The 23,081-nt window shown below is 38.5% G+C and overlaps 2 protein-coding genes, 1 long non-coding RNA gene and 1 pseudogene across 15 annotated transcripts in view; 2 read left to right on the top strand and 2 right to left on the bottom strand.

Moving 5' to 3' along the window:
* Positions 1-14,490, top strand: part of LOC103392298 (alsin-like) — a 21,872-nt gene extending 7,382 nt beyond the window's left edge. For 4 of the 13 annotated variants that reach the window (XM_025064132.1, XM_025064130.1, XM_025064141.1 and 1 more), the window contains 20 exons: positions 165-296; positions 982-1,110; positions 1,843-1,866; positions 3,324-3,394; positions 3,663-3,729; positions 3,814-3,992; positions 6,103-6,168; positions 6,357-6,455; positions 6,549-6,737; positions 8,174-8,530; positions 8,890-9,045; positions 9,244-9,358; positions 9,888-10,045; positions 10,710-10,808; positions 10,887-11,090; positions 11,166-11,211; positions 11,355-11,416; positions 11,812-11,961; positions 12,102-12,198; positions 12,379-14,490. In XM_025064132.1, coding sequence (XP_024919900.1) covers positions 165-296; positions 982-1,110; positions 1,843-1,866; positions 3,324-3,394; positions 3,663-3,729; positions 3,814-3,992; positions 6,103-6,168; positions 6,357-6,455; positions 6,549-6,737; positions 8,174-8,530; positions 8,890-9,045; positions 9,244-9,358; positions 9,888-10,045; positions 10,710-10,808; positions 10,887-11,090; positions 11,166-11,211; positions 11,355-11,416; positions 11,812-11,961; positions 12,102-12,198; positions 12,379-12,417 — 2,439 coding nt within the window. In that variant the 3' untranslated portion in view covers positions 12,418-14,490. Of the gene's footprint in view, positions 1-164; positions 297-981; positions 1,111-1,842; positions 1,867-3,323; positions 3,395-3,662; positions 3,730-3,813; positions 3,993-6,102; positions 6,169-6,356; positions 6,456-6,548; positions 6,738-7,001; positions 7,114-8,173; positions 8,531-8,889; positions 9,046-9,243; positions 9,359-9,887; positions 10,046-10,709; positions 10,809-10,886; positions 11,091-11,165; positions 11,212-11,354; positions 11,417-11,811; positions 11,962-12,101; positions 12,199-12,378 lie in introns of all 13 variants that reach the window. The other 9 variants (XM_025064135.1, XM_017039936.2, XM_017039941.2 and 6 more) reach the window with 9 other exon arrangements.
* On the bottom strand, positions 13,642-14,957 carry LOC112488358 (uncharacterized). Its single transcript, XR_003052333.1, has 2 exons — positions 14,872-14,957; positions 13,642-13,836 (listed from the first exon to the last, which is right to left on the bottom strand). It is a non-coding gene; the product is annotated as an uncharacterized LOC112488358 (long non-coding RNA).
* On the top strand, positions 14,945-18,286 carry tpt1 (tumor protein, translationally-controlled 1). Its single transcript, XM_008328879.3, has 6 exons — positions 14,945-15,096; positions 15,984-16,057; positions 17,115-17,299; positions 17,414-17,519; positions 17,638-17,754; positions 17,896-18,286. The coding sequence occupies exons 1-6, from the start codon at positions 15,069-15,071 to the stop codon at positions 17,896-17,898; spliced, it is 513 nt and encodes a 170-aa protein (XP_008327101.1). The 5' UTR covers positions 14,945-15,068; the 3' UTR covers positions 17,899-18,286.
* LOC107989798 (ADP-ribosylation factor-like protein 6-interacting protein 1 pseudogene) lies at positions 18,093-23,081 on the bottom strand (annotated as a pseudogene).

The following is a 23,081-nucleotide window of genomic DNA, read 5'->3' as shown; positions in this document are numbered from 1 at the left end:
CACTCTTCTTCCTTGTCCTCTTCCTGCCACCGTCTTCAACGTTCTGTACTTTCCATGATGGATTAATTAATCTGACTAGTTTCTAAGCTGACACCACACACTCTCCTCTGTGTGTACACACATACACTCAAACGTGACTGTCTTGTCTTTTTTTTCTCTCCTAGTTAACAACAGAGTACGAGTCTCTGCATCAGGCCAGCGTTCAGTACGAGTCCCTGTCTTTGTTCCTAATGAAGAAGAAGAAAGAAGCTGAAACCACATTCCTCTTCTGGAAAAGCCACTCGGGAAAATATACTGTGAGCTCACAAGCAACGTTGTCTTGATGTTATCTGGGGATCCACGGATTGGTTATCGACCGAATATCGGCCAAAACTGAATAATTGGCTTATGGTTAGATCAAATTGACCCGTTCTATATTTGCTCAACTGAGTGCAAAATGCTAATAACAGAGATGCAGCACCAGAATTAGTACGTAAATGTTGTTGGTGAGTCAGAAGAAAAACTTTCACATTATGGGCTTCTTTATTTCCCCGGTGGAATATTTTCTGAGCAGTTTGGAAAATGTTTTTTTAGATGCCTCATTCCATGAAAATATACTTGATCAAAGAAAATCCGGTTCCCAAAGGCAAATTAATTTTCAGTTTATAACCTTCTTGTTTTGAGCTGCAGTGGTAAAAATGCACCAAATTTATATCCTTGACAGTTTCATTGGAATAGCAGTTCTGTAGAAATTAGTGTTTTAAGTCAAGTCTATTGGAGTTTTTAGTTGTAAATGTTGAACAACAGAAATAACTAATTAAACTACAAAAGTTTTTACCATTTGTGTTTTAGTTTTTTTTATTTCAGAGCAGTGTAAAGTCTGTTGTCTGGAGGAGTCTGTTTTAATGACTGTCTTTTAACGGGGCAGGATTTTCTGTAAATGCAGTTGTTTTCCACAGTGTGTGAGGTTTTATGGAGCAGCTGATTCTGTTTGTTTTTCAGGAGGAGCTGCGTCTCCCGCAGCGCCGCGTTGTGTGTGAAAGCAGCAACAGATCACTCACCCTGCAGAACGCCAGGCGCTTCTCCAACCACTGGTTCATACTCTTCAATGATGCACTGGTACACACGCAGGTACTGGCATACACTCTGTACTCCTTATACAAGTTTGCTCGCACATGTTGGAAATTTTTTCCTATACTGGCAGCCTTGGATAAACTTTACTAAACAGTGGTTGTTTTATACCAAGTTCTTATTAAACGGTTAATCAAATTCAAATTAATTTTATTTACACAGACTCAAAGTTAAACCTAATAAATGGTCAGTACATGAAAGAAAACCTCTTTCCTTTGACCCCTAATCTGTGCAAAGACAATCCCCCCACCCTCCCTCCCTAAAGAAAATACTGATACACTGAAATATCACAATATTTCATTTCACAATATTGTAGAGATTACATCATCAGATTAAAGGAAACAGTACACCTTCCATTTTAATAAAAAACACAAACCAACATATGGGTTGTGGCCCTGTGTCATGCCACAGAGCAGCCAGACTGCAAATGGTATGCACCAGTGACATCTTTCAGGGACAGTTCATTTGAATTTGTACTTGACCACTACTGCATTTTCCACATCATTTAAAAACGATTGCCTGAAGGTTAGTGAACAATAGCTACAGATAGAAGACAGTTAACACGTGTGTTTGATTTTCCCAAATCAGTGTTAATTCTCTGTATTTATTAATGGAACGTGAGTGCAGCTCCTCTTGTATCTGTGTGTCTATGTTGAGGAGCCGCTACTCCTGGACATGGATGGATTGTCTTTGGGCTAAATGTATAAACGTTTCTGTCTCTCATTCACTCAGGGTGCCATTCCCTCTCAGACTTTTGTAAGTATTTCTGACACCAGTTGAAATCAGCATCACTTCTCAACGACAAATGAACTTTGTGTGCCTTGAGCTTTGTGCTGCAGTAGCACAGGTGGGCTGGCCTCCGCTCAGTACTCACACCCCTCAAGAGGATCATGTGGTTTGAGAATGTAAATAAGTGAATATTAACACAGAACACTGTATGTTTTAGATCTGCCCCACCCTCATGAACCCCCTTATTATTAGTAGTTCTTGTAAAAGACACTTCAGTTTGGTCTGCAGGAATTTGCAGCTATTTATTTTTATTATCAGATAATAGATAATAGAGTGAACTTGCATTAAATCATACCCTTTATTTTTTATTTTTTAATTTCTCCCAGATTCAAGATGTTCTGTGTTAAAATCCATTTATTTTCTGCATGTTGTTTTGTTGGCTGTTACTGTCCTGTAGTAACTGCTAGCCGAGAGAGGGAGGGGGGAGGAGGGGTGTGTGTGTGTGTGTGTTAAGTGGGATTTTGTCCACCACCTTTGAAACTAGATGTTATCACAGACATCATAGTTAACAGGCCTCAAAGCTGTTATTCCAGAGATTAATAACCTCCACTGTTTTATTAGTTTAAATACAGTGATCTGAAAAGATGACAAGGAGAAATCACAGTCACTGATGTACACAGACCACAGCAGTCGACAGGTTCAGGTCCTGTGTGTTTTGTCCAGGGTAAACCTGCTTGCTGCTGAACACTAACTCACAGTTCAATGCTGATGGTTGTGGGCTGTTGTGTCAACAAAAGTTGTGAAACTATTATTTTCTTTGTAATGAAATGTAGAATGTATTAGGGTTTTTACCCATCTGTTATTTAGGTAAACTTAAACTTCTTCATTAAAGATATTTTCCGTCTATATTAACAATTTTCACAGTAAGAGACTTGTTAAGGTTAGGGTTGAGGTGAATTTAGTTTTGGAAAAATAATTACTAATACGTGATATATTCATGAAATAGTGGATACAGCTCAGGTATTCTCATCATGAAAACAATGACAATGGCTCTGTAAAATCACTTATCTGTATGCAAACAAACCCAAATACTATCACACATATGGTGAGTTTAGACTGAACAATGATCCTAATTTTTCCTTGATGGAACCACTGTATTTTGTCCAGGAAATACAGTTCTTGTGACAGACCACATCAAATGTATCTCTATTAAAATAATGAATTTACTCTGTGTATTTATTGATGTAGAGATGTACAATCAAATGTAGCTCTGTGCTGCAGAAATACAAGCCAAGTTCCTCTCTAGTGTTTGAAGTGAAGGTTATGTGTTCTGAGGATTGATGGTTTGATTCCCAGCACTGCCAGGGCTGTGGAGTTTTCTGGAGGGTTTAAATACAGAAGACTTTATTGTCTTTGTATTTGTACAGTGACAAAAAAAAAAGATTTTTTTTGTGCTTTTTTTTTCTTCCTTTTTTTCTCCCTAGTTTTCGACACATCACATCTCTCCACTGACTTGTTTGTGGGTGAAACCAGTTACTGACGACAGCAGTGGACTGTGAGTTTACCTGTTTTAATCCACATCATTGAATAAACTACCAGCTGACGGAAAGATCATCACCCAGCCACATTTCTTATTAACTGACTTAATGACTGATGCTGTGTCGGCTCATCAGTGTTGGTGATCTTTGCATCAAAAAAATATTGAATTGAGTTTACATGAAATTTAAGAAATACATTTTTTTTGTAAAAAAATGATTAGTTCAGTATTTGTCAGCATCACTTCTACTCAGATAGTTACACATTGTCTTTTTGTCTATTCATAGCCACGCTATAAAAATTACATGTCCAGAGGAGAGTTTCACTATTGTGGCCTCGTCACCACAGGAGAAGGTAAGTTTCAAGTTTGATTTATATATTTACTCCCAGTTGAAACCACTGAAACCATCAGAAATGTCATGTTTTGTCTTTGTGCAGAACAAGTGGTTGAGAGCTCTAAACCAGGCAGTGGATCAGGTGCTGGGTGGTGGAGCCCAGGGATCGTCACCTGGTATGATGGGTGTGTCTCGCACTGCGTCCTACACATTCAGTGGAGAGGGTCGCTTTAAAGAGGCCCGCTACATCGGGGGCTGGCTGGCAGGACGAGTTCATGGCAGGTAAGAGCAAGAGTGTGGTGTCTTTCAGGTTTGTGCTACAGGACCAGATGTTGACGTAAAGTAGCTGTTACACCAGTGTTTTTCAACCTTGGGGTTTCTTGGAATTCAAATGGGTCGGCTGAAATGTCTAATAATTAATAATAAAAAAATTACTGAGAAAAATATTTTTCAACTAATAATTATTAGATAATTATTGTTATTTTTAAAATTATGATTAAAAGCCCCACACACATCAAGTTAAAATACAATGCAGGACCCCATCATGGCTTGTTATTGAACAAAGGCTTCCTGTTAGTTCCTTACCTGCCTTTCTCTTCTCTCCACCGCAGCCCCTAAAATCCATTGCCAAGAACAATTTCATAATTGCAAACTCTTTGAAAATCTGGTATCAAGAAGTCATTCAACCTACCTGGGATCACCACCTACAACACACTCCACAGAAACCATAACTTTGCCCTCTCACTGTCTGACAACACATTTGTGCTTTGGGCAAATAGGGGTATCATTACCATCGGGGACCTATATCTCAATAAGACTTTGGCTACTTTCACTCAACTGAAGGAGAATTTTTCACTCACTGCCAAAAACACACTTCTTTCGTTACCTACAAGTCAAAGATTTCATCCGTAAAAACGTGAGCTGTACACACTTTTGAATCAACCTCCTGACTCCAAGAGACTTGCCTCACAATTTGTTGACATCTTCAACTCACTTAAACCGGCCTCTTCCCAACATATTAAAGTGGGAAAAAGATTTAGCCTTGCCAATATCTGATGTGGATTGGAAAACTTACCTTGCTGATGTTCACAAATGCTCATTAAATTCTAGACATCAACTCATTCAATTTAAAGTTATCCATAGGTTGCACTACTCATGTACTAAACTTCATTCTTTCTTCCCATCTGTATCCCCAATCTGCTCGAAATGCAAATCAGCTGAGGGAACTCTCTCTCTCTCTTTTGGCATTGTCCCACGATAAACCAGTTTTGGTCTGATATTTTTAAATGCTTCTCTGAGGTATATAAATGCAATATTCCTCCAGATTCACGCACTGCAATCCTGGGTTGCTCCCAACACCTCTCTATGCTCACCGACATGCACCGTAAAACTATACATTATGATCATTGCAAAAATGAACATCTTATCTCTGTGAAAAAGTGACGCCACGCCTTCTTTTAAGGCCTGGCTCTCTGAGGTCACCAGCCTACTACATATAGAAAGGATTCGATACAGTGTTTCTCTCAGCTCTGCAACTTTCGATAAGATGTGGCCACCTTTCTTACTATATCTATCAAGAATAGCATAAAAGTAATCGCTCACTTTCCGCCAATGTAACTTTAAAATGCTTGATTTATAGCTGACTGGTCCAGTTTGTATAACAAAGTATGTATTATTTTTGAGCAGGATCTTTCTTTTGCTCTTTCTTTTTTTTGTTTTATTATTTTATATACCTATACTGTATATTAATTGTAATGAGCAGCTTTGCTCATGTACACTTGTTCATTGTAATTCTTTATTTTGATTTTGTTTTATCTGTTTGTGTTTCCTACCCTGTTTCTATATATTAAAAAGTTATAAATAAAACATATATATATAAAAAAAATACAATGCAGGAGATACAAATGTCTGAGCTGCTGCATGTGTAAAAATGTCTCTAGGTCGCCAGAAATTTGCATTGTTGAAATGGGGTAATGATTCAAACAAGGTTGAGAACCACTGTGTTAAGATGAGTGTTTTGTGTTTGTCTGTAAATGTGTTTATGCTCATGTGATGTAATCCTAACTTTGGTGTGTGTGTGCCGAGGTGACGTTTGCCTTTGGGTGTGTGCGTTAAACGTCCATCATTAGTTTATTTGTTTTTGACAGCAACCTTTAGTTTTGTTGGCTGAGTACCAAAATCAAATTTCTGGACTGAATTAGTAATGAGGTGTAGAAGCAGCTCCAGGTTTGGGTCAGGACCTTCTAATCAGTTCACTTTCAAACCACTCATGTTTCTATGTTGTAAATGTACTGAACTCTTGTCTAGCAGTGAATATGAACCTAATTAAACTATTCTGTCCACCTGGAACATGACATGTACTGATTAATTGATTTTTTGTTTTCTTTTACAGGGGAATTATGAAGTGGCCAAATGGACAGACTTACACTGGAAACTTCAAGAATGGACTGGAGGATGGGTCAGTATGTGTGCATCTGTTATGTCATATTCAGAAATTGATTATTGACCCAAAATGGAACAATGTCTGTAAATGTTGGCTTGGATAGAAAACTTCTCTCTTTTAAATAACATGTTGATTTTGTGGCTTTGTCATCAGCAATCAGTAAGGTTGCACTGATGTTTGAGTATTGCTGGTTTTTTTTTTAGTTACGGGGAGGTTGTTATACCTAATAAGGAACAGAATCAACCAGACATTTACCAAGGACAGTGGCGAGAGGGCAGGATTCATGGTTTTGGCAAATACAGGTAAGAACACTGTCATATGTGATCTGTTTAGAACTTGGTTTGACTTGATTTCCACCAAAGTCACCTGTTTACATTTTAGACCTCTGTCTTCAGATGTAGCTCTGCTCAATCCCTCAGATACGCCAGTGGTGAGGTGTACGAGGGCTGTTTCTGTGACGGACAGCGACATGGTTATGGCATGCTGAGCTCTGGTAAACAGACCAGGACTTCAGCTAGTGTCTTCATTGGAGAATGGGTCCAGGACAGGAAGACAGGATATGGAGTGTATGATGACATCACCAGGTCTGATTACTCCTGTGTTCACAAAACAAATCATTATTTAAATGTGTTTAAATAGCAGGTTTTTGAAATGACAAATTTTTCACTTGAAATACGTTTGTGTCACAAATTTGATCAGTAAATACATTGATTATATATTTGTACCTCAAATGGAAATTGATTTTTTTAAATGTTTCACAGGTTCATTCTTTTTCTAAGATCTTTTTTCTGTGTAATTTTATTTTTAGAGGGAAACTTTATTCAACATTAAACAATTGTTTTTCCCAGAGGTGAGAAATACATGGGGCTGTGGCTGGATGACCAGCGGCACGGCAGTGCTGTGGTCGTCACTCAGTGTGGGATCTACTTTGAAGGGACCTTTAAAGAGAACAAGATGAGCGTGAGTTCGTCTGACATCACTTGTTGTCGGGGGGGTCATGTGGTGTCCCCGTCCTAAACCAATGTTCCTGTCATTTCCAGCATCTGACACAGCTTTACTGCCATAATGGGACTCAACCCTGGGTCCTCTGGTCATAAGAACTGATCTATTGATAGAATAGAATAGTCTGTATTGTCATTGTAACAAGTGGGTACAATGATGTGATGTCACTCACGTGTGTTAACTTTTGGATGTGTGAATAACATTTTTCTGGCCTCTGCTATCAACAAGCTGGCCTTCCTTTTTTTCATGTACTCACATGAGTGGAAATACTTTGTGTTGCCAATGTTGTTGTTCACTTGAGTGACTTTTGCTCATGCTTTAAATCTTTTTTTTCTGTAGTAGTTGAAAAGTTTTGTTACAGTATTTTTAATCCATGACATTTTCCACAGTCACGGCTCTATTATGATAAATGTGTTTCTCCCAAGATTGTGGTTAATTATGTTTTGACTGTTGTTACTTAGTTGACGTTATTGTTCACATCTACTTTGACATGTAGAATATTGAAATTAGGGATGTATGATATGAACTATGTTTCCCACTATATTGTCCAAACATTTAATTCCTGATTTTGATATCAACTCCATACATCCATTTTCATCCGCTTATCCGTTGCCGGGTCGCGGGGTCAGCAGTCGCCACTCAAATCACACTGTACCGTATCAACCCACCTTCCTGCAGGTGGTGAGTCCACTGGAAGGTACCAACCGCCCTAACTAGGGTTCGATCTTGCCCAGGAGGTGAACTCTGGGGTTCCACACCAACGACTACCTGTGGGCCAAAGCGCCACTACTGATATCAACTGATACCAATATATGCAGGCCTTTTTCCCCACAACTATTTTTAGGTCACAGCACATATCTCCTGTCGTGGAATTATCACATTACCTACTTTAGGCATTCCACAAATTAACATTGTCTGTACAAAATGTATTTATTTTTATTATCAGACATCTCTAATTGAAATAATAATTGTACATATGGTAAATATTAATGTTAAATTTTCTTTGTTGTTCTTTCAGGGTGTTGGGCTTTTGGTTTGTGATGACGATACTGTTTTCCACGGGGAGTTTTCTGATGACTGGACAGTCAACGGAAAGGTTTTTTCTCTATCTTTTGATCCATGTGCTCGACACATATCTGAATATTAATAGTTTTGTTATCATGTTAAACTACTGGTCATTTTCTCTGTGTGTTTCTCTGTTTATGTTTCTCTGCTCCCACACCTCCTCTACACTTCAGGGTGTACTGTCTCTTGTGAACGGGGATTGTCTAGACGGCCTGTTCAGTGGAGAGTGGAACACAGGGCTGAAAGTGGTTGCGACATATAGTAAACCAGCTGTGGATGAACCTGACAACAAAGACAGGAACCGCCTGTTGTAAGACAGTGCACCAGTGCTGAAGTTTCATTTAAATCAATTAAATAATGTGCGCAAATGTGACACAGGATATCAAAACCTTTGATATAAACAGAGCTGCGTCCCATTTTGATTGGCTGCAAGTGAAGCAGCTCACCTGCATTAACTGTATATGTTAGGAAGGATGTCAAATTAGTAATATAATACAATAATACAAAAAGTTAGGGCACGAAGTCTTACTTTAAATACCTTAAATTTCCCTTTAATTATTCACATAACAGGGACTTTCCAATGGCCTGGGTAGCAGATGCTGAACAATAGGAGATACTGAACTATATATATTTGTTTTTTCAACAAATTCCCTTCTTGTGCTCGCACAGCAGGACAGGTCAGTACTTGTCGGACACAGGCCACAGGTGGGGCTCTGTGTTTAGTGAATGCTGGCGCCGACTGGGCTGTGATGCAAACGGAAGAGGAGAGAGGACGACAGCCTGGGAGAACATCGCTGTCACGATAACAAATGCACGACGACGCAGGTCTAAATTTTCTAATAATTTTTTCACATTTAAGTCATAGTTAATCCAAATTTGTTAAACGTGGAAGCCAGGAGGAAATGCTGTGCACTCCACACCCGAAACAATGTGGGAACAGATGACATATTTACTAAGTGGTTTCCTATTAAGTGTGTGTGTGTGTGTGTGTGTGTGTGTGTGTGTGTGTGTGTGTGTGTGCAGCATAAACCTCAGTAGATCTCAAAGCAAAGTTCTGGAGTGTCTGGAGTTGATTCCCCATCACGCAGAAGCTGTCACTACTGCAAACTATAATAACATACGACGCTATCTCATCAAGGTATTTCAAATTTAAAGTACTTTATCTGATCTTTTTTTCTTTTACTGTCAATGCTACCCATATGCTGGCATACTGTACATAGTTTGGTCAGATTAAAATGACCATTCTGGATTATTTAACTAATCATAATAATAATAAAGATGTGTAAAACCTTTTATTTTTGTTTTTACTTTTTTTGTAAAAAAAACAGTTGAAATGTTGATGTGTTTGGCCCCACCTTTTTGTCTGTACAACATTCTCAGATTGTTCAATGCCTAAAGACTTAAAAATAGATTCTGCATAAAATCTGACTTCAGAGGCTTACAGGTCGCACATACTGTATGTTTATAGGTTCCAATCTTAATAGAAATGGTAGATGATGACAGGCCTAAATACGACACCATTTTACCCATTGAACCTGAGAACAAAACATTGAGCCACGACTTAAAACCAAGTCTTTGTTGTTGTTTTTTTTACATATACAGTAAATGTTGATGTAGCTGACGTTTCATAATTAGAGTGTGTGTGTGTGTGTGTGTGTGTGTGTCAGGCCTGTGAGACCCCCATCCACCCTCTGGGCTGGCTAGTGGAGACGTTGGTGACTGTATACAGAATGACATACGTTGGTGTGGGGTCTAATCGCAGGCTGCTCAGACAGGCGGTCCAAGAAGTCCAGGCCTACCTCAGCCATTACTTCAACATTGTCCGGTACTTCTGCAACCCTCAACACCGAAAGAGACATTTATTAAAAAATATTTTAATAAATGTAATACAGTAGTAATACTGAAGAGAGTTATAAAGAACAAGGAGTACGATTTAGTCTGTTGTACGAAAGGCATGCAGTCAATAATAGTGATCAATATTCAGTTTGACACTCACTGCAATCACATGATTTTTAAAAAATTTTTTTTTACCTGAAATCAACATTGCTGCTCTATCTAAGAATTTCACACCTGAGTTCAGAGGACAGTGACATGTTGTTTTGCTGTGAGTGCGATGTATTAAGTTAGCTTAACCTTAACTTAACATTTTTGAAATTCTAAATCAGAGGTAATCAACGTGGTGCATGGGGTCACCTGGTAGCCTCCCTGGACTACCTAAGGTGTTCTCAAAATAAAACTAGTCAACAAGAGGGTCAGAAATGGTACTGTTACTGTGCCTTTTGAATCAGTTCCATTTGCAATGATATTCAAATGGGTTCAAAGACGATGGTAAGAAGAGTGTCTACTGTTGTCTGTCCCAGAACTGATTTATTATTACATTGTTCAGGAAGTTTGTATCAGACAAGTAGCTCTTTATGTTACTGAGTGACCTTGAAGTAACTCTGTTTCAAAAGGGTCGCTGACCCCTGATCTAAATCATTTGGCCTTAGGTTTCTATTTCCTGGGTTACCAGAAGATGGCGGTGTCCTACCAGATCCCCCTGCCTCCCTGTCCAAAAGTAGACACAACTCCAACACAGAAGAGCAGGGGTGAGTATTACTGCACACACACTGTCTGAGAAATATAACATTGATTTTAATGATGCTGTTAGGAAATGGCAAATACAGTTTTCTCTCCTCCTGCCTCTTGTCCTCCAGTGTTGTGGTGGTGAGCTGCTCCTCTCTGCTGCTCCCTCTGCTCCTCCCTCGCCTCTACCCTCCTCTCTTTACCCTCTACTGCCTGCAGGAGGAGCAGAAAGAGTACTGGGAATGCGTCCTCCAACTGAACAGACAGCCTGACCAGTCACTGCTCAGTTTTTTGGGGGTGCAAAAGTGAGTCTGTTCAAACATCCACACACACTCTTCTTTTTTTAGTTGTCTGTATCCTGATTTTCTCTCATTTTGTAGGAAGTTCTGGCCAGTGTTGATATCAGTTTTTGGAGAAACAAAACAGGTCAAATTTTGTGTCATTTTCTTCTACTCTCTCTCTCTTTCTTTTTGTTATTTTTTTAAGCTGGTGTCAACTTGTTTCTCCTGTGGCACTTTCAACATGTAATATCATTTTATAAAACATGTTTTCCTCTTCTTCTACATCAGATTGTATCCAGTAGTGAAGATGCCTGCTACGTCTCTGCCGTGGAGACACTCCAGCAAATCAGGTACTGTGTGCGAGAGCTAACACCTTCAAATCGATCACTCCATCGATCACTGTTTAATAAAATTATGTTAAACTCGTGGAAACACACTACGGATTATTAAGACTATTTAAATTAATACAACATTGTAACCCTCTAGTGCATTGTTTCGCAAAGACTGGGTCGCGACCCTCAGGTGTGTTGCAAGAGATTTTTTTTGGGGTTGTCTCGCATGTTTCCCAGGAGTTTACGTCTATTGTCTTGGGTCACAAAGGTTTGTGACTTTTAAAATATGGGTGCCCAGAAAAAAAGTTTTGGAAACCCAGCTCTAGTGTTTATTAAGATTAGCTAGATTTAGCTAGAGATTAACTGGGATTAATATAATATGCCATTATGGATTTTCCTTTCTGCACACGCAGCACCACCTTCACCCCTTCAGACAAACTCATGGTGATCCAGAAAACCTTTGAGGAGTTGACCCAGGAAGTAAAACCTTTGGTGGCGGATGATTTCCTGTGGTCCATGGATGACCTGCTGCCACTCTTTCTCTATGTGGTTCTGAGAGCAAGGTCAGTCCTCTCACTGTTCTACCCTCCCAGAAAAAAATGAATTCCCTGCCTGCCACTAGACTCAGCCAACGTGCTGCCAGTGGTTCACACACACCATAGATTGAGAACCTTTTTTTCTTGTTAACGGGGCCACTTTATAGGATTAGGAACTTGGGAGCTGAAATCAGTTTAATTGAAGACCTGATGGATTCAAACGTTCAGCATGGGGAGATGGGACTCATGTTTACAACACTGAAGGTGCAGCACACACACAAACATTTATTTGTTATTTTTTACTTTTTCCATCCAGTTAATGCTCAGTGTACTTCTGTTTAATTATTCTTTGATTCCTGAAAGGTGTAATGCAGTGAAATGAATGATAAGAATGATTTCATGTTTATACTTTCACGTCCATAAAGCTACATGTCTTTGCTCTAGGCCTGTTATATCCAGATCCTGCAAGAGTCGAGTTCATAAGCACAGCAGACGGAGGGGTCAGTGTTTCACCTCAGTTACACACAGGAAATGACGTCTCACTTGTTGGCCAACGCTTTTGCCCTCCTCTGGACATTTCAGGGAACCTGTTATCGTTGTTACATTAACAGGTCACTATGTTACTTTGAAATATCTGAGATTTTTTAAATTATTTTGCAGTGTTTGCCTGGAATGCAGTTGACTTGATTTTAAAGAAACAAGAAAAAACATCTCAGTAAAAAAAAACAAACGTTCTTTTTGTTGCTCACTTGTGTGATCAAAAGGAAAAATCTGAAAGGATTACGACACAAATATGATTATATCAAAAGGGAAACTTGATTTTTATAGTAATTACTACTTTTTTCTAACAATCTTCAGGATAATATGACTCTGGTAATCAGAAAAAAGGAACATCATTTATACATAACTATAAGTTAAACATAGAAAAATTTATTTGAAATTCATACTTGCAACAGGCCCGACAAGTCTGGTCCGACTTAAATTGACGCCAGGTTCAGAACAGTTCGTATTGATTTAAAGATCTCAGTTTTTGAACCTTTTCAGCCTGAACCTTCCACAATGCCTTACAGGTCTGAATTCTTTTTTTCCTGCTTTGTGAAGTTGTGTTTGGTAAATGCTCCTTTTATACCTAATCTTCATTCTTGAACTTGGGAGCTGTTTAACATTCTTCATTGTTACTAGTTTGACTCCTGTCACAAATTATTTGTAGTGTTTTTCAGGCATGATTTTCTAATTCTTTCTTTTACCCTAGATTTTTAGAACAATAATTTACTAGTGTTTTTCAGCCTGTGAACCAGGAAAGATTTGGAATTATTTAAAAAAGTCAGGGACAAACAATAGGACCAGGATCAAATCAGTGACCATGTTCCTGTAAGGCAATGTCGGTAATGATTTTCTTTGAAGTTACCATCATATGGCAGACAAGTGTCACAGATCTCACAGTTGAATGAGTTGTTTCCTAATTTTGGTTCAGAATCATCCCTGTGGGGACACTTTTTCACATCCCCACAACCATTTTACTACATTTCTAAATATGAACAAACGTAATAAGGATCATGTAAAAGTTGCAATAATGTTTTTCTAATAAGAGTAATTGGGAAGTTTTTTTTATAGTTGTATTAGTGCATGAAAGCACATGGAGAATGTCCACACTAGAAACTATGTTGTGATGTCTGTTTGCATATTGAACTCTAAGTTGTACCCAACCTAACTACCCAATTATACTTTGATGTGTTTAAAAAAAAGTCCTGTACTTCAACATGTTTCAAAACATATTTTTACTCAACTATAGCACTTTACATATACATATACAAACTATTGTGTAGTTCTGTGAGTGTTTTAGCTCAGTATTATGAATAATGAACTATTTTTGTACTGCTGGGCCACAAATGATATAGATGTCTGTAAAAAGAAAAGAAAAACAAAAATAGTTTTTAGAGTCATCTTCCAACCTAAGCTAATGCTGTTGACAACATAACATAACATCTGATGCACAGTATTTTGGGATGTAAACATTTTTAAATACACTGTAGATTATTGAATACATTACATAGATTTATTTAAGGTGTGAATTTAATTAAAATGTTTGGAGACATGATATCCAGACTGTACAGCTTTTACACTATCTCCACCTTTTCTCTGGTGTCAGACCGTAGATGGCTTTTGCAAAGCTACATCACTGTTTCTCTTCTACTTCCTGCTTTAACTGTCCTTTTCTTTTCAAATTCCTGCAATATACATTCTTAAATATTGTCATCTGTTACAGTATGCACCTTTGTACTGTTAATGTTACTGTTTTTTGTGTCATAACTTAGAATATCTGCACTGTTTGAAGTGGAAATTGCTTACAGTTAGGGATAGACAACAAAACAACTGTTGGGTTAAAGACAAAATCCTTTTAGTCTCCATTTGTAGCATTTAAAACGTGTCAGATCATTTAAAAATGCATTTACATAACATTCTGAAATGTAATATTATAAATATGAATCATTGATTTAAAAGGCTGTTGGCCTCTGTCTAAACTACTACAGAACAAAATAAAGACATCAAAAAATGTTTCCTTTGTCTCATTTAGGTTAAAAAAAAGTGGTTAGGATTTAATTTAAACCTAATGTAATTATTTTGGATGTGGAGTCTCATGTCAAATTAAAATGGATGTTAGATGGTAATTGTAAATGATAGTTATTGTTAATTAAATATAATATTACTAGCTACATGGCTGCTGATTAAATTAATACCTTTATGCATTAACTGTCACATTTTTGAGTGTGTGTCCTTACAGCAGAGAGACAATAAAGCCTCGACTCTGGCTACAACTGCCCATCTACAAAAGGGCGGCAATGCAGAAAATAATTGGGAACAGCTAGTTTGAAATGTTTGCAAACTATATTTTGATGATGTTGTCACATCTATTTAATACTTATTGCTGACGAACACCTGCATTCCTCTCGGTCGCCGCTTTGTCACGTTGGCAGGAGAGCTCAGACAATTCTCATCCTTGGATGACATCACAGTGACGTAATAGGGGTGTAAATCCGTTACCTCGGCGGATGATCGGTCTTTTCCGTCTCTCGTGCTGCCGGGACGACAGGCCTCTGCGGTATCTGTGAAAGAGTGAGCACCAAATAGACAAAATGATCATCTTCCAGGACATCATTACCGGTAATTTATCGTGTTTTGAAGCGGTCTTGCCTTTGGCTTTGGAGAGGAAGAATATCAGCGTTATTTTCGTAGTATAAAGTTGCCACAGCAGAAACGGCGGTAGACGCCGAGGCCTCGGATCGCAGCTAACTCGTGTGGTACTGATGCTATTGCTAACACATCTCGTCGCCTCACACTAATAGACTGAACTTTAAAAATGTGGCTAGGAGAGTTACTGTCGTAGTTGGCGGACCAGGTCGTTTATTTTCATTTTTCCACAGGCTATGACTAAGTCCGGACAAATTTTGGCCTTGGTCGCAGTTTCGATGCTGCTAAAGTTGGATGAAAGCGGAGACTGTTGTGCCTGATGTTTTAAAGGCCTGTGCGGCCCGGAATATAAATGCAGCGTCAGTTATAAGATTATCGCAATGCTCGTGTGGCCTGTAGGTATCATTTAGCAACTAGCTGCTTCTCTACCATGACTTTTTCTAGTGTAATTACCTTTTTGGACAACTAGTAAAAAACTAGTCAGATTTTTAACTACGTTGCTTCTGTGTACAGTTGTTTTAAAAGTCTGTTGTTCCGTTATATTTTAGTTACGTGAGTGAGGTCCCTTTTTATCTGTTTATCCGCACTTTGTACATCCGCACAGTCCTTTGTGTAACACCCCATCAAAGGAAAAGTTAGCGTGTAAGAAACTCTTTACGTTGGTAACCTCCTCTACTTGGGGTGCTATTGAAGCCGTTTGTAAACTCGAATTGAGGCAGTGCTGTAATAATTTAAAAGAAATTACATTTTGAAAGTCCAGATTGAGTAAATGAATTAATATTTGAAAAATGTTATTGCATCTTTCAACACCACAAGTAAGCCAGGATCTTGGCCTTTAATGTCCTTATTTTTTTCATCAGGTGATGAGATGTTCTCTGATGCCTTCAAGTATCGTGAAATTCAAGATGGATTCTTCTATGAAGTTGAAGGAAAGGTGAGTCATTCTAAACTTAGTTAGTTGGGGTGGTTATCAGTATTTATAGGATATGCTTTATATTTTTTGACCAGGAGAACTAACATAAACATGACATTGTCTGGAAAGAAAAAGTTTCTGAACAGATGACATATATGACATATATGTTAGCTAAGAGGTTTTTTTGTCCTCTAAAAAACAAATGTCTTAAGGGCAAATTTCAGAATGAATTTGTTGACGTTGCTTTCTTGAATTAAGTACAGACCTGTTCTGATCCTCGCTTTGGTATTAGCACAACATATTCTCTCTCATAAGCATTTACAATTTGATTGGGAATTAGTTAAATTGTGTACTACTTAAATAACCCAGTGCCTGTCACGGTTTGGTATGTACTCATTTTGTGTAACATTTTTTTACAGTTGTATAAGAGTATAATGAAAATGAAAAATAATAAAAAAATGAAAAGAACCTTAGATTAAGCTTCATTCCATCATCGGTAAACTTGTCAGTTAAAATATTTTGTGTCCTACTACTTTTTGATGCATGTCATTTAAGGGGGCAACAAGTAAAATAGGCACAGAGTAATTGAGTGGTGGTTGTTGTCTTTATAGCTGGAGGTGCGTTTTCTGGATCCATTCTAGTGACAAGCGTCATGAATGCGTACATTTAGTAGTAGCTGTCGGAGTTTAAGGGCCACTCAGTAAAGTAAAAGGCAGAGGCAAGTCCATCCTCAAGTTTGGCTCAAACATGCAACAAAACGTCCAATGTTTGGGAGCAGTTTATGTTCATGCAGATATTTTGCTTTAAAAAAAGGGGGTTACCTTTTTTTAAAGCAAAATATCTGTTGACTAATTGTTTCAATAACCAGTGACTAATCGAAAATTAGAAGTAGTTTGTTTCAGCCCTAGTGTCCTAAAAAACGGAGTTGCATGTATTTTTAAGCAGTCTTGTGTGATCAGTAAAATAAATGTCTTTGTCAATAACTTGTTTTTACCCTATTTTAAATTTTCTATTTAAATTTTTCCAACACTCTTTTACATTTCTTATATTTATATTTTACTCCATGTAACATTTCCAGACTGAAACCAGGAAGGAGGGCTTTGATGATAGTTTAATTGGTGCCAACCCTTCAGCTGAAGAGCAACAAGAGGGCAACGATGATGCAGTCAGTTCAGGCATTAACATCGTTCTAAACCACAAACTGGTGGAGGTTCACTTCACAAAGGCGACCTACAAAGCTTACGTGAAGGACTATATGAAGAGGTAAGACTTAATCCTTGGTTGGGCTCTTCAACATTTTAAACTGTTGTTTTATTGTACCTTTAGTCAGATGGACCATGAAGTTCTGCAAATATACATTTCCCCCCTCATTTTTAGTATCAAAGCCAAGCTCCAAGAAACAAATCCAAAAAGAGTGGACGTATTTATGAAAGATGCACAAGCAGCAGTTAAAATGATCATGGAAAACTTCATGAACTACCAGGTAAGATGTTGTACCATATGAGCTAATCACCTTATATGTTCAGGATATTCTGGATTATTCTTAGTTGTTCAGAGTAGTCTCACATAGTCTCTGATGCCATTTTCTTTGCATCTGACAGTTTTTCATCGGGGAGTCCTCAAACCCTGACGGCATGACTGCACTGCTGGATTACCGTGAGGATGGCATCACGCCATTCATGCTCTTCTTCAAGGACGGCCTGGATGTTGTAAAATTTGTAAGTATTAAGTGATAAATTTCTGTCTTTTACTGTTCTGTTAGTTATAGGGTGTAATTTATAATCAGTTAATTTTCATTCATAATTTGACAAAATTAGCCAAAATTTAAAATTGACCCCGTCCCCACTTCTTTCCCCCAGTGATGACAATGTCGGAACATCTCCAAGTGGTTGCTGTTTTCTCAATGCCGCAGAAGAGGAGTGGCGCCTGTTTTGCATTGCCCCCTGCACACAAGAAACATTCTCTATTTCCTATATGCACATTAAGGACCACACCATCATGGGAACTGGGTCAATTAAGCACCAGGTTAGCTTTTTTAAAATTGTTTTGGTTCTGCTCTTGCAGCATTAAATTCTCCAACAATTTGTCCACTCTTTGTGGTTGAAAAATGACAGGATAGTGAGTGAAGCTGACTCAAGTTGTAGGACTTTCTTCAGTTACCATACCTTTTTAGAGACAGCCCATACTGGATGCTCTTTTAAGACCACATGTCTACACTTGGATTTAATAAATATGACAAAGTGCCACCAATTTCATGTTTGATGTATTTTTCTTTAACCCTTTTCATTCTCACAATGTGCAGTTGCTGTAACTCTAAGTACGTGTCCTGGTTCAACAGTAAGAATGTGTCATTAAGCACTTGGCTACTTTTCAACATTTCGGTACATCTGAAATATGTACTGACAAGGAAAAAAAAAAAAATCTAATGTAATTTCACTCTCCAGCTTTGTATTTTGCTACCTGTATGTCATTTATTTAGTTCACTAATTATATATTAGCAGTGCTTCCTTTGCAATGCAACAGTTCAGACTGAGGCCGCTTTGGGACGTGTAAACAGCTTATGGGCTCATGTGAAAGTAGCATGGGACTGTAGTTTTGGTATAATTTTTTGTCTAGTGCTAAAATCCATTTGACAAATTCATTTTTATCGAATGTCCTTTTTATGTCATTAAGAAAAGCTTTAGGTTCTAGGGTGCTGGTGAACCTGAAAGTGGCTTCATTTTTACAAAACCAGAAGCCTTCTTACGGCTACCTTTTCTGTGAGCAGCCTGTTCAGTTCCCTTTTGGCCATGCTGGTGTACAGGCTGATGATTCCACGATGTTTCAAACCTGGCAGCATGAGCACAAAGGTAACTATGAGGTATGTGAGGAGAAGGTTGTTCATTTCTTGTCCGATCCTGGCCACTTGCAACGTGGCAAGACAAAGTGAAGCAAAAAACATGTTGGGCATCTCTTCCCTGAGGGTGCAGAGACACTTCCAGCTGCTCACAGCCAAATGCTGGGCCTTCACCAAGTTACGACAGATCTCATGGAAACGCTGCTGATGCACAGTGGTCCAGTTATTGTATCCAAAGACCAGCAGAGTCAAGAAGGGAATCAAGTACTCAGCCAGGCAGAGCAACATGAACGTACATGACAGTGCAGTCAGCAATGAAAAATCCAGATAATAAATGAGCAGGAAGATTCCTGTAGTGGTACCCATCAGGGCAGCAGGATACCAAGGTTTCTCCCAGTGCAGGACACGGTCCACAGTTAAGATCGCATCCCCCCCAACACTGAAGCTGTTGCTCTAGGTAGGCTGTTTCCTGGGCAATTACATTTATACTTAAGTTGTCACCCTGGGCCATCATGGCTGATGTAGCTCAGAATGGTTTGTTAAAGCAGTATGTTGATGGTTTGTTTGATGGTAGTGGTTGATAAATGTCAGATGTTGCCTTTATTTAGTTTTTATTTATTTACCTAATCAATTTGAAATCTTTACTTAAAAGGATCAAAGTCCAAAAAAAGACTAAGTGAGCAGACCAAAAGAATTCCATGATGTCACACAAGGCCATCAAAGCAACTGCCAAGTTTCACATGAACAACTCGTATACAGCAGTCCCCTGCACAGAGCAACCAGAAAAAAAACACCAAAAGGATGGACAATGCGGTTATGTTGTGGTTACGATGATTGTGGGAAGAAAGGCAATGATGCTCGTTTATAGTTGTATTCTGCCACTGCAGCAAACTGACAAACCTCGGCGAAATGTAAAAAAAGGAAATGTCTAAAGGCAGTTGTCAAACAAAAGGTATGGAGGCCACGTGACGACACCACGAACAAAAGAAAAAGGCCAACAAGGTCCTAAAACCTGGAAAAAAAGAAATTATGGAATTTAAGTCCACAAAGAGGCACTAGAGGACATTATTGCAAGTCCCCCCAAGTGATCAACAAACTTCTGTCTTGACATGTGTTGAAATTGACTCAGTGGTCAGAGGTCACAATGGACAAGACAGAGGTGGAGAATGAAAAAGACAAAATGATGCTGAAGACGGTGGATGTGACGGGGAACAAGGACAAGGTGAAGTTTGCGTTGACAGAAAAGAAGATGCCACAAAGCTACTACAATGCAGATTACTTTTTCCGATGTGTTGCGAGCATTAGTATGTAGTACACACTACAAATATCAGATCAAACCAAGATGAGACAAATGCAGTACCTGGTATTAACCTTGACGCCGGTGTGACCAGGTATCGGGGCTGTCACTGAATGTTATTAATGTAGTTGCCATGTGTCCATCACAGGTTCACCGTCCACTATATGTAGTCCCACCAACACCTCCATGCATAGAAAAACGCCCTTGACCAAGAAGAAGAATTGTATTGGAAATTCTCTGTGACTATGTGAAGCTTGCGGAGGCCATTATAGAGAAATTGTTGTTTTATTCCGCACTACTTGCTCTACAGGATTTAATGTATGGTGGCATCGCTCAGGCAAAAGTTATTCAGAAAAGAGTGACATAATAAAAGCAGTTAATAAAAATGGAGATGCAATTTATAATTATTTTGTTTAATTTACTTTTAACCCTGCTGTTATCACATATCCCACATTGTTTTGACCTGGACCTGGTTGTAATTTTTTTTCTTTTGTTGAATACTAAATAGGAAGTTATTTATGGCTAAATGAGGATGATGACATTTATGGATGCAGATGATGGAAATCCATGATACAACCTGCAACTTTGCCAACAGGTAGACAATGGAGATGCCAAGTAGAACCTAGGAGGACATTTTTTGTTTTGTTTTTGTTTCTTGTTTTTGTTTCTCCACATTAGGAACAGTCAGCGTGGAATGCTGCTTCCCCTGACTGGTACAAGAGCAAAGACAGACAAGGCCGAGGCGAGGGGGTGCTACTCCATCTGTGCTGCGGTGAAAATGTGGATGGCGTACTGATTAAGGGTAAGCTGAAAAGTTCTTAATTGTATACTAAAAAAGCCACACATTTCAAACTATGTCTCTTGATATCATCCATTGTCTTTTTTGTAGACGTTTTAGAAAATAAGTTTTTAGATTTCTACAGTCCAAAAACATACAAGATTACGTTGTATCCCCGTGGTAAAATGATAATACAGACCATAAAATAAAATATATAATTATATTCTTAATTGACCATGGATTTGTGTGAACGTGATATTGTATTCGATTTATTGCAGCGAGTAGACACTAGAGGGCCCTATTTGCTTGTATAACCGAGATAGCAGCTGTGCATAACTACAGATGGTTAAGTTATTGATGAAAAAAAAAGAAAACAACCAATCACATTCACCTATGGTCAGTTCAGTGTTTGGGCTGTTGGAAGAAACCACAGAGAATGTTCGCAGGACGGAACACACTCATGCTGCCAACAAATCAATACAACAAATCAAAGGATCTCTCTGCAAAATTCCAGGCAATCAGCATGTAAAATGTGTGCTGGTCATGAAGTAGGATCAGTTGGAGGGGTCACATATGTCTCCACTATGTCACTTATTGTTGGCATCGAAGTGATGGGTGTGACAGACCACTAAACAGTCATTAACACAGCACAAATAATGTAGGGGAATGTTCTAGAATATTTTAGAATAATTGGTGTGTGATCCAGAAAACCCATTGTTTTGGCAATTTTCTGTTAATAAAGTTTGTCCAGAGAAACCAGAGTTGTCTTTTGGTTATTATTTATTGGAAGTTTCACGGTACAGGTTGTACAGAGAGAATCAACAGGCAGTCTGCAGGAGAGTACCAAAGAGTGCTGAAGTAAGCAAGCTATTATTAGTCATTGTTCAGCATGTTCAGTGCGTGCAGTCTCACTCTCAATCAATCAGCACTCAAGGCCGAGGCATGTTGCTCTGCGTGGATGAGCATGGGACCTCGGAGAGTGAGTCAAAACAGTCAAAATGATACATCTGTGTGCATCAAGGACAGCACAGTTGTTCAACAGTGAACTTCAGCAATATGTGAACTTCAGCAATATGAGAAAGATTAATTTTCCTAATACAACATTAAACCATATGTCACTAGTAATTATTTATTACAAAAATACAAACTACACATTGATGAATGATGAGTGTGTCCCAGCGATGTCCTGCATTACTGACCACAAAGTATAAACACAAGACATAATGTTCCAATATCTGGATGTCACTCCTGGGTTGGAATATTCAAACTAAAACATATTAAATAAGTCCAATGTAGCTGTTAAATCTGTTGTTGTGATCCAAAGTAGCAATCCATAGCAGTCCAAGGGCTGTAGCAGACCAAGTCCTGTCGCTATCTACTGACACGACACTGACTTTATATGAGAGTTGGTGAAAGTTCCAAAATTTACTGGGTCGAATTCTCAAAGGGTATTGAAATCTCTAGAAGTTTCACAAAAGTTTAGGCAAACTCTAGTCCAATGTTTATGTAACAGAAAGTAGACTATTCTAAATACAGATAAACAATCAGGGGCTGATTATCATAACATGTATTGATACATAATTTATTCACATGGGACTTACAGTGTCAAAAGCGGTTGTTGTGTGTAGTGTAGCCTCTAAACTGATGGTTGATGGTTGTTGTGACCTGGTAACATTTATAAATATCTTCTCTATTTTTTTAAAATAGAAAACCTTAATTTGTGTACTGATTGACTCTTTATAAGAGTTATTGTTATTAACAAAGGTGTTAAAACTTCTGACTGTCTCTGTTTCCACTGTAAACACAACTGTGCTAACATTGACAGTGTCCAGCCAGACCAAACTATGAAAAAAGTTCACAGGCACTCCGACACAAAACTGAACTACCGACACAACAAGAGGCAAAATACACAAGAAGTAGAAGAAAAGGGCATTAAAGTAATCGTAAAACCTGCTGAAGTAGAGTCTGACTGCGTATTTTCCAACACTCCTGAAGTAGCATGTGAGGAGTGGGACCTGCAGAGCCCTGACTGGCCACCCTAGGTTAGAGTCTGTGCTCATTGGCAGACTGACACCAAGGTACATGGTCTGATTGGTGTATGGGAGGTAGAGGGAGGGGTGCTGGTGGGGTCGTC

This window comes from Cynoglossus semilaevis, chromosome 16 (assembly GCF_000523025.1).
Source record: "Cynoglossus semilaevis isolate Cse_v1.0 chromosome 16, Cse_v1.0, whole genome shotgun sequence".
NCBI classification, from domain to species: Eukaryota; Metazoa; Chordata; class Actinopteri; order Pleuronectiformes; family Cynoglossidae; genus Cynoglossus; species Cynoglossus semilaevis.
This window is presented reverse-complemented; position numbering and strand designations above follow the sequence as displayed.

Bases quoted from the DNA above. Each gene is read 5' to 3' on its own strand.
- tpt1 (XM_008328879.3), top strand. From the start codon at position 15,069: ATGATCATCTTCCAGGACATCATTACCG. The intron at 15,097-15,983 runs GTAATTTATCGT...TTTTTTCATCAG, and splicing joins CTTCCAGGACATCATTACCG to GTGATGAGATGTTCTCTGAT. The intron at 16,058-17,114 runs GTGAGTCATTCT...TAACATTTCCAG, and splicing joins TCTATGAAGTTGAAGGAAAG to ACTGAAACCAGGAAGGAGGG.